Source organism: Polypterus senegalus, chromosome 6 (assembly GCF_016835505.1).
Source record: "Polypterus senegalus isolate Bchr_013 chromosome 6, ASM1683550v1, whole genome shotgun sequence".
NCBI classification, from domain to species: domain Eukaryota; kingdom Metazoa; phylum Chordata; class Cladistia; order Polypteriformes; family Polypteridae; genus Polypterus; species Polypterus senegalus.
In genome coordinates this window covers 73,091,763-73,106,340 of record NC_053159.1, presented here as the reverse complement: position 1 = coordinate 73,106,340, position 14,578 = coordinate 73,091,763, and the positions used below count along the sequence as shown (strand labels likewise).

At 41.9% G+C, this 14,578-nt stretch overlaps 1 protein-coding gene across 1 annotated transcript in view; it reads right to left on the bottom strand.

Annotated features, from left to right (window-relative positions):
• vps8 (VPS8 subunit of CORVET complex) overlaps positions 1-14,578 on the bottom strand; it is a 740,642-nt gene that overhangs the window by 385,620 nt on the left and 340,444 nt on the right. Inside the window, exon 34 of the mRNA XM_039755059.1 lies at positions 13,572-13,670. Coding sequence (XP_039610993.1) covers positions 13,572-13,670 — 99 coding nt within the window. The remainder of the gene's footprint in view (positions 1-13,571; positions 13,671-14,578) is intronic.

Genomic DNA, 14,578 nt, shown 5'->3' with positions numbered 1-14,578 from the left:
TTTCATATTTTAACTAAAAAAATTACATAACAAAAGAAAATGCTACGTTATATTTTATTTGGTATGGTTTAAGATAGTTGTGCACATTATAACTAACAGTAAAACTTAAAAGCAGTTGAAAAAAAGCAACAGTACTTTATTAATAAGTATGATTCCATGAAATATGTTTTGTATTTTTTGCCCTGTAAAAATCATCACACATCATTTATAGTTCTAAGGCCTGTGCTTCAATCAAATTTGATTACTTTAGAAATGTATTCAAAATTGCTTGTCATGTGTATATATTTATACCTATATCCATATCCATTGTTTTGTGCATAAAGAAAACTTACCAAACAATAATGTATGATAAATTTACAGTACTGTGTGGTCATTCTTTGCTATAAATTTGAAATTTAAGGTATGATTAAAACCATGATTTTCTTTTATCTTGGCTACTACTCCAGACCTGGAGGTATCAAAAAAATTTACAAATCAAAATGAAAATATACAAAGATTCACAAAATTTGAAAGGCAACAGCCACCTTTTCAAAGTACTGTTATCAAAAGGGGAATACACAAAAACCTTTACAGAAGAAAAACATTCACCTTGTACTAAAGCTGATTACTGCAGTGCACCCAGCCATCAAGGTTTATTATTTTACTTAACTACCAATTTTATTTTTTTAACTTAAACTATATTTTGAAAAAGCAAAATCTTTGTGCTTGAAGCATATTTGACATCAAACAAACTGTATTCTAGTGGTAAGCTTTTAATTTTATTTTCATACTTTTTGTAATTAATTGCTCTAATGATAAGCTTTTTAAAAGAATTTAATACAGGTCCACAATTGGCCTTGTATACTAAGATAGAACCATTTATTAAAGTAATTAAGCATTTAGAGGACTACAACATCACAACAAGAAAAAATGTCAACGATAATACAAGAATGGAAAAAGCAAGAGCCTAATATCTATAATATAGCAACTAAAAATGAACACAACATTTATAAAGTAAACACCACATACGGATCAATCAAAAAGCATTAAAAAAATACTCTTATTTAGAAAAAACTTAATTCTGTCAAATTGCTCAAGACAAAACAGTGCAGAAAAAAAATACACATATGGTACAGGTATATAAAGTAATAATAATTCAATACACACTGAATTTACTATAATTACATTAATTTTTCATATGACCATATTGTGTGGCATTATATTGAGTTAGTACATGTCTCAATAATAAAATATGTTGCTGTTTGAAGTAAAAGCAAAATAAAATATTTCAATTTACTCTGAAGGCATTGCAACAGTAAAAATAAATTGTAGCATGCTAACTATTATGTGTTAAGCCTTACAATCCATAAAGGCTACATGGGTATTAATTTAGGAGAAGATATGTACAGGAAATGCAGCTGCTTATTATTTTTAATCTCAGGTTAAAAAAATCCAGATGATTGATGTAATCATTGCTTAGAGTCATCCGTCATAATGCTTTCTAATCTGCAGGAAAACAGCAGTCCAGTCTCTAGATGCAAAGAAAAGCTCTATAAAAAACTCATAATTTCCCAATGCACGTCTCAGGGCAGAGAGATGAAAGTGGATAATTACCTCCTATTTGTACGATTTAGTAAGTGCATTTCTGGCTGCAGTAGGACCAAAAATGAAAGACACAATTGGTTATTACATGACACATATTTATGCAACCTCTTTTAGTTATTAGTGTGTCACATCAAAGTATTTCCTTCCAAAAATGATGACATTCAGAATAACAATAGCAAGGCCTTGCTCACATACAAAGCAGGTTTAAACATTTTTGTTACAGTTACAGTACAAAATACTTGGCAGGGAAATAAACCTAAGCTTATATCCTCAGATTTGTTATTATTTTATACAGTGGCATGCAAAAGCATTCAATCCCCTTCATGGCCATCATAATTATCTGCATGACAAAATATTTGTACACATTTATCCAATTAGTACTTTTTTTAACCCAGCCACAGGGGATGCACAAACCAGTGTGTTTATTCATGCCGGTCCCAAGCCCGGATAAATGGGGAGGGTTACGTCCGGAAGGGCATCCGGTGTAAAATTTTGCCAGATCACCATGCAGACGAGACAGATTTCCAAACCGGATCAGTCGAACCCATGGTTAACAATGACCACCACCAGTACTGTTAGCCAACAGGGTACAGGCGGAAATTGGGCTACTGTTGGCCGAAGAAGAGGAAGGAGACGTATCCGGAGGAAGATAAAGAGAGTGGAACTGACGGTAGAAACTTTGAATGCTGGCAGTATGACTGGTAAGGGGAGAGTTAGCCGAAATGATGGAGAGAAGGAAGGTTGATATATTGTGCGTGCAAGAGACTAAATGGAAGGGAAGTAACGCCAGGTGGATCAGAGGTGGATTCAAATTGTTCTATCATGGTGTGGATGGAAGGAAAAATGGGGCAGCAGTTATTCTGAAGGAACAGTATGTCAAGAGTGCTTTGGAAGCAAAAAGTTTTAGACAGAGTAATGATTATGAAGTTGGACATTGGAGGTGTGATAATAAATGTTGTTAGTGTATATGCTCCGCAAGTTGGGTGTGCGATAGATGAGAAAGATGATTTCTGGAGTGAGTTGGGTGAAGTGATGTCCAGTGTACCCAAAAGACAGAAAGTGGTGATTGGAGCGGATTTCAATGGACATGGTGGTGAAGGGAACAGAGAAGATGAGGATGTGATGGGTAGGTAAGGTGTCAAGGAGAGGAATAAAGAAGGTCAGACGATAGTGGATATTGCGAAAAGCATGGGCATGGCTGTTTTGAATATGTATTTTAAGAAGAGGGAGGAACATAGGGTTACGTACAAGTGTGGAGGAAGACGCACACAGGTAGATTATATTATATCCAATGCAGAAGAGCCAATCTAAAGGAGATTAAAGACTGCACCGTGTTGGCAGGGGAAAGTGTAATTAGAAAGCATAGGATGGTGGTCTGTAGGATGACATAGGAGAGATCAAGAAGAGGAGGAGAGTGAGGGCAGAGCCAAGAATCAATACGAGTTTAGAGAGGAGGTAAGACAGGTACTGGGTAGCAGTGAAGATTTACCAGACATCTGGGCAACTAAAGAAGAAGTAGTAAGGGTAACAGCAAGAAGGGTGCTTGGTGTGACATTTGGACACAGGAATGAGGAAAAGAAAACCTGGTGGTGGAATGGGGCAGTACAGGAGAGTATACAGAGGAAAAGGATCGTGAAGAAGAAGTGGGATAGTCAGGGAGATGCAGAAAGTAGAGAAAAGTACAAGGAGATAAGGTGAAGAGAAAGGTGGTGAAGGCTAAAGAAAAGGCGTATAATGAGTTGTATGAGATGTTAAAGACTAAGGAGGATGAAAAGGACCTGCACTGATTGGCTAGACAGAGGGACCGAGCTGGGAAAGATGTGAAGCCGGTTAGGGTGATAAAGGATAAAGATGGAAACATACTTACAAGCGAGGAGGGTGTGTTGAGAAGATGGAAAGACTGCTTTTAGAGGCTGATGAACGAAAAGAGAGAAGGTTGGATGATGTGGAGATAGTGAATCAGGAAGTGCAAAAGATTAGCAAGGAGGAAGTAAGGACAGCTATAAAGAGTATGAAGAATGGAAAGGCCGTTGGTCCAGATGACATACCTGTGGAAGCATAGAGCTGTTTAGGAGAGACGACAATGGAGTTTTTAAACAGATTGCTAAATGTTATCTTGGGAAGTGAGAGGATGACTGAGAAGTGGAGAAGAAGTGTACTGGTGCCAAATTTTTAAGAATAAAGGGGACGTGCAGAGCTGTAGTAATTACAGGGAGGTAAAATTGATGACTATAGCATGAAATTTTGGGAAAGAGTTGTGGAAGTTTGATTAAGAAGACAGGTGATGATTAGTGAGCTACAGTATGGTTTCATGCCAAGAAAGAGCACCACAGATGCAATGTTTGCTTTGAGGGTGTTGATGGAGAAGTATAGAGAAGGCCTGAAGGAGTTGCATTGTGTCTTTGAGGACCTACAGAAAGGATATGACAGGGTGCCCAGAGAGGAGTTGTGGTATTGTATGAGGAAGTCGGGAGTGGCAGAGAAGTACATAAGAGTTGTACAGGATATGTACGAGGGAAGTGCGACAGTGGTGAGATTTGCAGTAGGAGTGATGGAGGCATTCAACGTAGAAGTGGAATTAAATCAGGGATCACCTCTGAGCCCTTTCTTATTTGCAATGGTGATAGACAGATTGACAGATGAGATTAGACGAGTGTCCCTGTGGACTATGATCTTTCTTGATGACATTGTGATCAATAGCGAGAGTAGGGAGCAGGTTGAGGAGACCCTGGAGAGGTGGAGATATGCTCTAGAGAGGATAGGAATGAAGGTCAGTAGGAACAAGACAGAATACATGTGTGTAAATGACAGGGAGGTCAGTGGAATGGTGAGGATAGAGGGAGTAGAGTTGGCGAATGTGGATGAGTTTAAATACTTGGGATCAACAGTACAGAGTAATGCGGATTGTGGAAGAGCGGTGAAAAAGAGAGTGCAGGCAGGATGGAACAGGTGGAGAAGAGTGTCAGGAGTGATTTGTGACAGACAATTATCAGCAAGAGTGAAAGGGAAGGTCTACAGGACGAAAGTGAGACCAGCTTTGTTATATGGGTTGGAGACAGTGGCACTGACCAGAAAGCAGGAGACAGAGCTGGACGTGGCAGAGTTAAAGATGCTAAGATTTGCATTGGGTGCGATGAGGATGGACAGGATCAGAAATTAGTTCATTAGAGAGTCAGCTTAGGTTGGACAGTTGGGAGACAAAGTCAGAGAGGTGAGATTACGTTGGTTTGGACATGTGCAGAGGAGAGATGCTGGGAATATTGGGAAAAGGATTTTAAAGATAGAGCTGTCAGGAAAGAAAAAAAGAGAAAGGCCTAAGAGAAGGTTTATGGATGTAGTATGAGAGAACATGCAGGTGGTGGACAGAGCAAGATGTGATGTAGAGGACACGAAAATATGGAACAAGATGATCTGCTGTGGCGACCCCTAACGGGAGCAGCCGAAAGAAGAAGATCCAGTTAGTATTTTTAATGTGAACTCTTATGCTGTAACAATCCATTGTCAATCCACTGTCAAAGTCAAAACAATTGAGAATCTGTGGCACTATTTGAAAACTGCTGTCTAGAAGCACCATCCCACCAACGTAGAGGATCTCTATAAATTCTGCCAAGAAGAATGGGGAAGAATCACTCCTGAATAATTTGGAAAACCTGTTTACATTTACCTCCTCCTCGAACCGCCACCTTATCGTGGTGGAGGGGTTTGCATGTCCCAATGATCCCAGGAGCTCTTTTTTCTGGGGCTTTATGCCCCTGTTAGGGTCACCCAAGGCAAACTGGTCCTAGGTGAGGGATGAGACAAAGAGCGGTTCAAACAAACCTTCTATGAAGAACAAAAACCTTGGGCGACGTTTTCCCTCGCCCGGACACAAGTCACCGGGGCCCCCCCTCTGGAGCCAGGCCTGGAATTGGGGCTTGATGGCAAGCGCCTGGTGGCCGGGCCTGCACCCATGTGGCTCGGCCGGGAACAGCACAAAGAGGCAACGTGGGTCCCCCTTCCCATGGGCTCACCACCTGTAGGAGGGGCCAAGGAGGTTGGGTGCAGTGTGAGTGGTGGCCGAAAACAGGGACCTTGGCGGTCTGATCCTCGGCTACAGAAGCTGGCTCTTGGGATGTGGAATATCACCTCTCTGAAGGGGAAGGAGCCAGAGCTAGTGCGCGAGGTCGAGAGGTTCCGGCTAGATATAGTCGGGCTCACCTCGACGCACAGCTTGGACTCTAGAACCAATCTCCTTGAGAGGGGCTGGACTCTCTACCACTCTGGAGTTGCCTCAGGTGAGAGGCACCGAGTGGGTGTGGGCATACTTATTGCCCCCCAGCTTGGAGCCTGTTCATTGGGGTTTACCCAGGTGGATGAGAGGGTAGCCTCCCTCCGCCTTCGGGTGGGGGGACGGGTCCTAACTGTTGTTTGTGCGTATGCGCCGAACAGCAGTTTGGAGTACCCACCCTTTTTGGAGACCCTGGAGGGGGTGCTAGAGGGCATACCTTCTGGGGTCTCCCTCATACTGCTGGGAGACTTCAATGCTCACGTGGGCAATGACAGTGAGACCTGGTAGGGCGTAATTGGGAGGAATGGCCCCCCTGGTCTGAACACGTGCTGTGTTTTGTTATTGGACTTCTGTGCTCGTCACGGATTGTCCATAACTAACACCATGTTCAAGCATAGCGGTGTTCATATGTGCATTTGGCACCAGGACACCCTAGGCCAGGGGTCGGGAACCTATGGTTCGCGAGCCAGATGTGGCTCTTTTGATGGCCGCATCTGGCTCGCAGACAAATCTTTAATAAAAAAAATAATGTTAAAAATATAAAACATTCTCATGTATTTCAATCCATTCATTTCCTACCGCTCATGTTCATGGTTGCAGGTGGCTGGAGCCAATCACAGCTGTCCTCCGGGATGACACCAAATTTTTATTGGATAATGTGTAACATACACGGGTTGTTGTGAGGTCAGGAAGCAAACTTCCCTCCTTTTAATCAAGTAGTGAGCTAGCTAACTGCAGAAACCCTTTTATCGAAGAAGATGGCTAAAAGAAAAAAAGATGAGGAGTATCGTACTTTTCAGCAGGAATGGACAGAGGAATTCGCCTTTGTGGAGAGAGTAGGTTCTGCAGTGTGTCTAATATGCAATGATAAAATTACATCGATGAAATGGTCAAATATAAAGCAGCACTTCGACACACGCCATACTACATTTGCATCGAAATATCCTGCGGGGGACAGCAGGAAGAAAGCATGTCAAGAGCTACTGTGCAGAGTGCAAGCTAGTCAGCAGCAACTCCGTGTTTGGACCCAACAAGGTGACTGGAATTTGGCTAGCTTTGCTGGTGCTTTAGCAATTGTGAGAAACAGAAAGCCATTCATAGATGAGTAGTATGCCAAAACATTCATGCTTGATGTTGCCAATGAACTTTTTGATGACACTTCGAATAATGACAAGATAATCAAATGAATAAAAGACATGCCTCTGTCGGCAAGTGAGGCAACACAAGTGAAGGACATAAATGCAGCATCATTCTTTTCTCTCGCTTTGGATGAGTTAACAGATGTAAGCCATTTATCCCAGTTCAGCGTGATTGCAAGGTATGCTGTTGGTGGCACACTACGTGAGGAAAGTCTTGCAATTTTGCCTATGAAAGGGACAACAAGAGGGGAGGATTTATTAAAGTCTTTCACTAAGCTCGCTAAAGAAAAAAATCTGCCGATGGATAAACTTATTTCGGTGTGTACTGATGGTGCTCCGTGCATGGTGGGAAAAAACCAATGATTCGTAGCGCTTCTTCGTGAACATGAAAAGAGACCCATCCTAAGTTTTCACAGTATCCTACATCAGGAGGCGCTTTTTTGCTCAGATGTGTGGGGAGCTGCTTGGTGAGGCGATGTCGCTGGTCATTCAGGTGGTCAACTGTATTATTGCCCGAGCTTTAAATGATCGCCAGTTTAAAACACTGCTGGATGAAGTTGGGAATAATTATCCTGGTCTGCTTCTGCACAGCAATGTGCGTTGGTTGTCAAGATGGAAGGTGCTCAGCCGTTTCACGGCTTGTCTGAGCGAAATCCGGACTTTTCTTGAAATGAAAAACGTCGAGCATCCTGAGTTAGCTAACACTGAGTGGCTCCTGAAGTTCTACTATCTCGTGGACATGACTGAACATCTGAACCAGCTCAATGTGAAAATGCAAGGCATTGGAAATACAGTCTTATCCCTTCAACAAGCAGTGTTTGCATTTGAAAACAAGCTAGAACTCTTCATCGCCGACATTGAAACAGGTCGTTTACTACACTGAAAAACTGGGAGAGTTTAAACATGCATGCACAGCAAGTGACCCTGCTCAACATCTTGATCTTCAGCAACTAGCAGGCTTCACATCTAATCTCCTGCAGTCATTCAAAGCGCACTTTGGAGAATTTCGTGAGCGCACTCACCTTTTTAATTTCATCACCCATCCACATGAGTGTGCAGTGGACAGCGCCGACCAGAGTTACATCCCCGGTGTCTTCGTCAGAGATTTCGAGCTACAAGCTGCTGACCTGAAGGCCTCAAACATGTGGGAGAATAAGTTCAAGTCACTAAATGAGGATTTGGAAAGACTTGCATGACAGCAAGCAGAGGTGAAGAGCAAACAAAAGTGGGGAGAAATGAAAAAACTTGAACCTGCGGACCAGCTGATTATCAAAAATTGGAACGCATTTCCCATCACATACCACACACTGCAGCGTGTGAGTATTGCTGTAATGACAATGTTTGGCTCTACGTATGCATGTGAGGAGTCTTTCTCACATCTAAAGAACATTAAGACCAATCTACGATCACGTTTAACGGATGAAAGTCTCAACGCCTGCACGAAGCTTAACCTCACCACGTATAAACCAGACTACAAAGCCATCAACAAAACCATGCAGCACCAGAAGTCGCATTAATGGTAAGAAGTACTTTATTCATTATTGGTTAGCAACAGCATAACAACGTTATTAAAAAGAACTTATTGTACTTTAAAAGTGTTGGTCTTACATAAAATGCATACATTTACTTGTATTTAGTTTTAAACATATTTATGGCTCTCACGGAATTACATTTTAAAATATGTGGCGTTCATGGCTCTCTCAGCCAAAAAGGTTCCCGACCCCTGCCCTAGGCCTTAGTTCGAGGATCGACTTTGTGGTCGCGTCGTCAGACTTGCGGCCACATGTCTTGGACACTCGGGTAAGTAGGCTTCGATGGTGGGGGAGGATGCCGGTCAGGCCTGGTAGGCCCAAACGTGTTGTGAGGGTCGGCTGGGAACGTATGGCAGAGTCCCCTCTCAGAAGTAGCTTCAACTCACACCTTTGGCAGAACTTCGACCAAGTCCCAAGGGAGGTGAGGGACATCGAGTCCAAATGAGCCATGTTCCGTGCCTCTATTGTTGAGGCGGCTGACAAGAGCTGTGTCCGTAAGGTGGTCGGTGTCTGTCACAGTGGCAATCCCTGAACCCGTTGGTGGACACTGGCGGTGAGAGATGCTGTCAATCTGAAGGAGTCCTACCGGACCCTTTTGTCCTGTGGGACTCTAGAGGCAGCTGATAGGTACCAGCAGGCCAAGCGGAATGCGGCTTGGTTGCTGAGGCAAAAACACGGCCGTGGGAGGAGTTTGGGGAGGCCATAGAGAAGGACTTTCGGATGGCTTCAAGGAAATTCTGGTCCACTGTCCACTGTCTCAGGAGGGGGAAGTAGTGCAGTGTCAACACTGTATATGGTGGGGATGGTGCGCTGCTGACCTCAACTCGGGACGTTGTGGGTCGGTTTGTGGAGTACTTCGAAGACCTCCTCAATCCCACTAACATGCCTTCCAATGAGGAAGCAGAGCCTGGGGACTCTGAGGTGGGCTCTCCCATCTCTGGGACTGAGGTCACCGAGGTGGTCAAAAAACTGTGGATGAGATACGCCCAGAGTTCCTCAAGGCTCTGGATGTTGTAGGACTGTCTTGGTTGACACGTCTCTGCAACATGGCATGGACATCGGGGACAGTGTCTCTGGATTGGCAGACTGGGGTGGAGGTCCCCATCTTTAAGAAGGGGGACCGGAGGGTGTGTTCCAACTACAGAGGGATCACACTCCTCAGCCTCCCTGGAAAAGTCTATTCGGGGGTTCTGGAGAGAAGGGTCCATCGAATAGTTGAACCTCGGATTCAGAAGGAACAGTGTGGTTTTCGTCCTGGCCGCGGAACAGTGGACCAGCTCTACACCCTCAGCAGGGTCCTGGAGGGTACATGGGAGTTTGCCCAACCAGTCTACATGTGTTTTGTGGACTTGGAAAAGGCATTCAACCGTGTCCCTCGGGGAATCCTGTGGGGGTGCTCTGGGAGTATGGGGTACGGACCCCCTGATAAGGGCTGTTCGGTCCCTGTACAACCGGTGCCAGAGCTTGGTCCGCATTGCCAGCAGTAAGTCGAACCTGTTTCCAGTGAGAGTTGGACTCCGCCAGGGCTGCCCTTTGTCACCGATTCTGTTCATAACTTTTATGGACAGAATTTCTAGGCGCAGCCAGGGTGTTGAAGGGGTCCAGTTTGGTGGACTCAGGATTGGGTCACTGCTTTTTGCAGATGATGTTGTCCTGTTTGCTTCATCAGGCAGTGATCTTCAGCTCTCTCTGGATCGGTTCGCAGCTGAGTGTGAAGCGGCTGGGATGGGAATCAGCACCTCCAAATCCAAGACCATGGTCCTCAGCCGGAAAAGGGTTGAGTGCCCTCTCAGGGTTGGGAGTGAGATCCTGCCCCAGGTGGAGGAGTTCAAGTATCTCGGGGTCTTGTTCATGAGTGAGGGAAGAATGGAGCGTGCGATTGACAGGCGGATCAGTGTGGCGTCCGCAGTGATGCGGGCTCTGCATCGGTCTGTCGTGGTGAAAAAGGAGCTGAGCCATAAGGCAAAGCTCTCAATTTCCCAGTCAATCTACGTTCCTACCCTCACCTATGCTCATGAGCTATGGGAAGTGACCGAAAGAACGAGATCGCGAATACAAGTGGCTGAAATGAGTTTCCTCCACAGGGTGTCTGGGCTTTCCCTTAAAGATAGGGTGAGAAGCTCAGTCATCCGGGAGGGGCTCAGAGTAGAGCCACTGCTCCTCCGCATTGAGATAAGTCAGATGAGGTGGCTCAGGCATCTGATCAGGATGCCTCTTTGACGCCTCCCTGGTGAGGTGTTCCGGGGAAGCCCAACCAGGAGGAGGCCCCGGGGAAGACCCAGGACACGCTGGAGGGACTATGTCTCCTGGCTAGTCTGGGAACACCTCGGGATTACCCTGGAAGAGCTGGAAGAAGTGGCCAGGGAGTGGGAAGTCTGGGCATCTCTGCTCAAGCTGCTGCCCCCGCGAACCAACCTTGGGTAAGCAGAAGAGGATGGATGGATGGATGAATGTTTACATTTACCCTAAAAGCAGCAAAATGGTTCTCAACAAAGTATTAATGTATTTGGCTTGAATATTTATGCAAATACTAACTTTTGAGTGTTTCTTATTCAGCTAAAATGTACTGTCACAGCATAAGAGTTCACATTAAAAATACTGAATGGATAAATATGTGTACACATTTTTGGTCACACAGAAAATGATGTTTTTTCTTTTGAAAAGGGTTTTTTTTTGCATGCCACTATATATACATATTTATTTATCCTTTGAAACTGCATATAGGTTAGCTTCATATGAAAGTGAAACTAGACTCATTCAATATGCAAAAACTTTATATTTGTATCATCCTGTACCCCCTTTAAAGTATTTCTTATCACAGACTGGACCATCTCACAGAAGCAACATAGCAATACTGTTTTATCTAAGCCACAATATTCAAAAACAATATATATTTTAAAAAGAAGCTTGGTATAACCAAATTTGTCTGTAATTAACTTTATGCTAAGTTCTCTCATCTAGCAGAAATCAAAAAGCTTTATGTACTCACATATTAAAATATGTTTATGAACTTCAGTTGTGCCAACCATTCTACCAATCAAATGTACTTGATTAGATAAATGTAACAAGGTTTTGGCCTTCTAGTGAGAGTTGCGTGCTTGGTGAATGGAAAAAAGTTACAGATTTGCAATTTGTGGTTGAGACAGTTTGAAAGATTTTTCTGATTTTGGAAGGGAGTTTAATGTAACACATTCTGAGATCCCACCAAGGAGAGGCAAAAATCTGTGAATAATGGACAGCCAACTCCCAGCAGTGCTAGTCCTAGAAAACAACATTTTCTAATTCCTTTTATTGATAATGTTTGGAAATCTCTTCAAAAAAAACCCTGGACTTGTTTGCATTAAATATTTATTCCTTCATGTACCTATCTATTTAGCTGAACACTTCAAGGGAATTTCTTGGTCAGCAGAAGCTACCTTACCTCCCAGTTTTAGGTTTCATACAGAAAACCTTGTTACAAGTCTCCCAAACTTCCCTTTGCTAGCTATGAACACTTTATACTTTCAGCCATTGTCTCTTCTCCAACCTGCTTCTCATGATAATTTTACAGAAAAGAAAAGCTAAACACAAATCCAAAAAAAAATGTAATTTGTGGTTAAAAGCAGAGATAAATACCTAGCTTAATTATGTTTTTTCAAATGCAATAAGCAGATTCTGTTCCAAAAGCAGATGCATTTCCACTATAGCACAGATAGATCTGCTTTGTCTACAAGGCCTTCCAAACAGTTGAAAAAATGTTTGTTTGAATTTGTGATTTCTTCAAATTATTATACCAGAAAAATATGGCATATGAAAAGGAGGAACCAGTAGTGAAATAAAAGTATTAAGGGTAGCAGTAGGTCTGCAAATTTATGTTAGATCCAAAATTAAGGAGCTCTAATTGATGGAAAGATTGGTTAATCACTCAGTAATTCACACTTGCTTTAGGAAAATTAAATTACTCCAATTTTAATGCGAGTTCATTTTTTTCCCCAGTTTAACTACCAACATAAGAATGCAGCTGTATACAATTATAATGTTTTATATATGTCCATACATTCAGCATTTTCTGTGGTCTTCTGTCAAATCATTTATTTTTCATTAAGCAGGCAAACAACAAAAAACTGTGTCACTTTGGGATTTACTGCATTATGTACATTTTCAGACATGCAGGCATGGAGAGTGTTTTACACTCTTTGGCATAAGGGAAGATACAGGGAAGGAAAAGAGTGCAACGCGATTACTATCATTTCTTCTATTTGTTCTCTTTGAATGAAGGAGAAATCCCTGGAAAACCACAGACATCACTTCTGCTACATCACTGCCACAATTTAAACGAACCACAAATTCTAAACAAGGCAACTTTCTGGACTCCAGACCTTGATTTTTGTCTTCTCTTTTTAATAACATATATATCAAGATCAGGTCTGGTTCCCTGTAAATGTTTTTTTTTTTTTACTTTTAGTCTCATGTAAATCAAGGCCAATTTACACAGAATCAAAATGCGAGTACCAGTTTTCCAATAGATAACCTCTCATTACACCAGGCAAATCACTTTATAGGGACTGACATATCTTAACACCCATCAACATTCAGCATTATGTCATATATTGGTGCCTGCTCTATACAATGTTATCCTTTCACTGGAAGCCACCATTTTGTGCTTCAGCTTGTCATATTTTGCAACCCACTGCTATTTAAATTTTCTGTCAATTGAACATGGCTGGATATTTGTCTCATACTCCTAAAAAGCCATATCACAGAGCCAACACAGAGTATGAGTATATATGGGGATGTATCAACCCAATATGATTACCAATGGGTAGTACTCATGCAGTGCTATTTTCATCTCCAAATAAACTGTTATTATAAGTAGAAACCACTCCCAGATGCAAACGAAAAAAAAAACAATCACAAAGGCAGAAAGTCAAATGTAAAGGACTAACATATAAAAATGAGATGTAGCATTTACTTATAAAACCATCCCAATTCTAATGTATCATACATTTACTCACATTCTTTAAACAGACAAATAAACATATTGAAAGGGGGAACCCTAACTCCTCAGACCTTAATGTGCTCCATTGTCTTCTCCCACACGGACTGCTTTTCGTCTGGACTGTGTCCTGGGATCGATAGAATGTTGTGAATGTAACTGAAAACCTCATCCTACATTGAAAAAAATAACAAATAAAAAATAAGGAAACAATGAAATTTTTTGCCACTTTAATAGATGTTAATTTTTTATTCAAATGTTATAATGATTTATTAAATTTAAGTAAAAAAAAAAATAAAATGGAAAGTTGTAAACAAACTGATAATCTTGAATTGTCAAATATTTTTTAATTTGTGTGTCATGGATAATTTAATGTGGATATAGTATCTAGTATCTTGATCATACTTGAATTACCACTTTCCATACAGGTTATTTAGTTACAGTAATTTACATGTAATGCAGGACAGATACATACCTAAATTTGGAAGTAATAGGAAACTAAAAAATCTCCACGATGGATTAATAAAGATTTAAAAAAGAAGTTGCAAAGGAAAAAACTGCTGTATAAGGCATATAAGACTAATGACTGCAAAGAGAACCATAGCGCGTATGAGAAAATGAGGGCAACCATTAAGAAGGATATCAGAGAGGCTAAAAGACAGTTGGAGAGGAATATAGCAGATAAGGCGAAAGAAGACCCCAAGAGATTCTTTCAGTATTTTAGTAGTAAAAGAACAGTTAAGGAGGAGGTCAAGTTCATCAGGAATAGTAAAGGGGAATTAAAAGATACAGACAATGAAATAGCAGATGCCCTAAACTTACATTTTTCTGAGGTGTTTACAAGTGAGCAAGTGGATAACCTGCCAGAGGTAAACGCAACTACTAAGGAGGTACTGAGGGATTTGGAAATTGTAGAGGGAGAAGTGCTGCTCAGATTAAATAAGATGAAATCAAACAAATCACCAGGCCCAGATAATATTTATCCTCGTGTTCTTAAGGAGGCTAGTGAGTACATATATAAACCCTTGACACACATTTTTAGGAAGTCACTGTGCACTGGAGAGATTCCAAAGGACTGGAA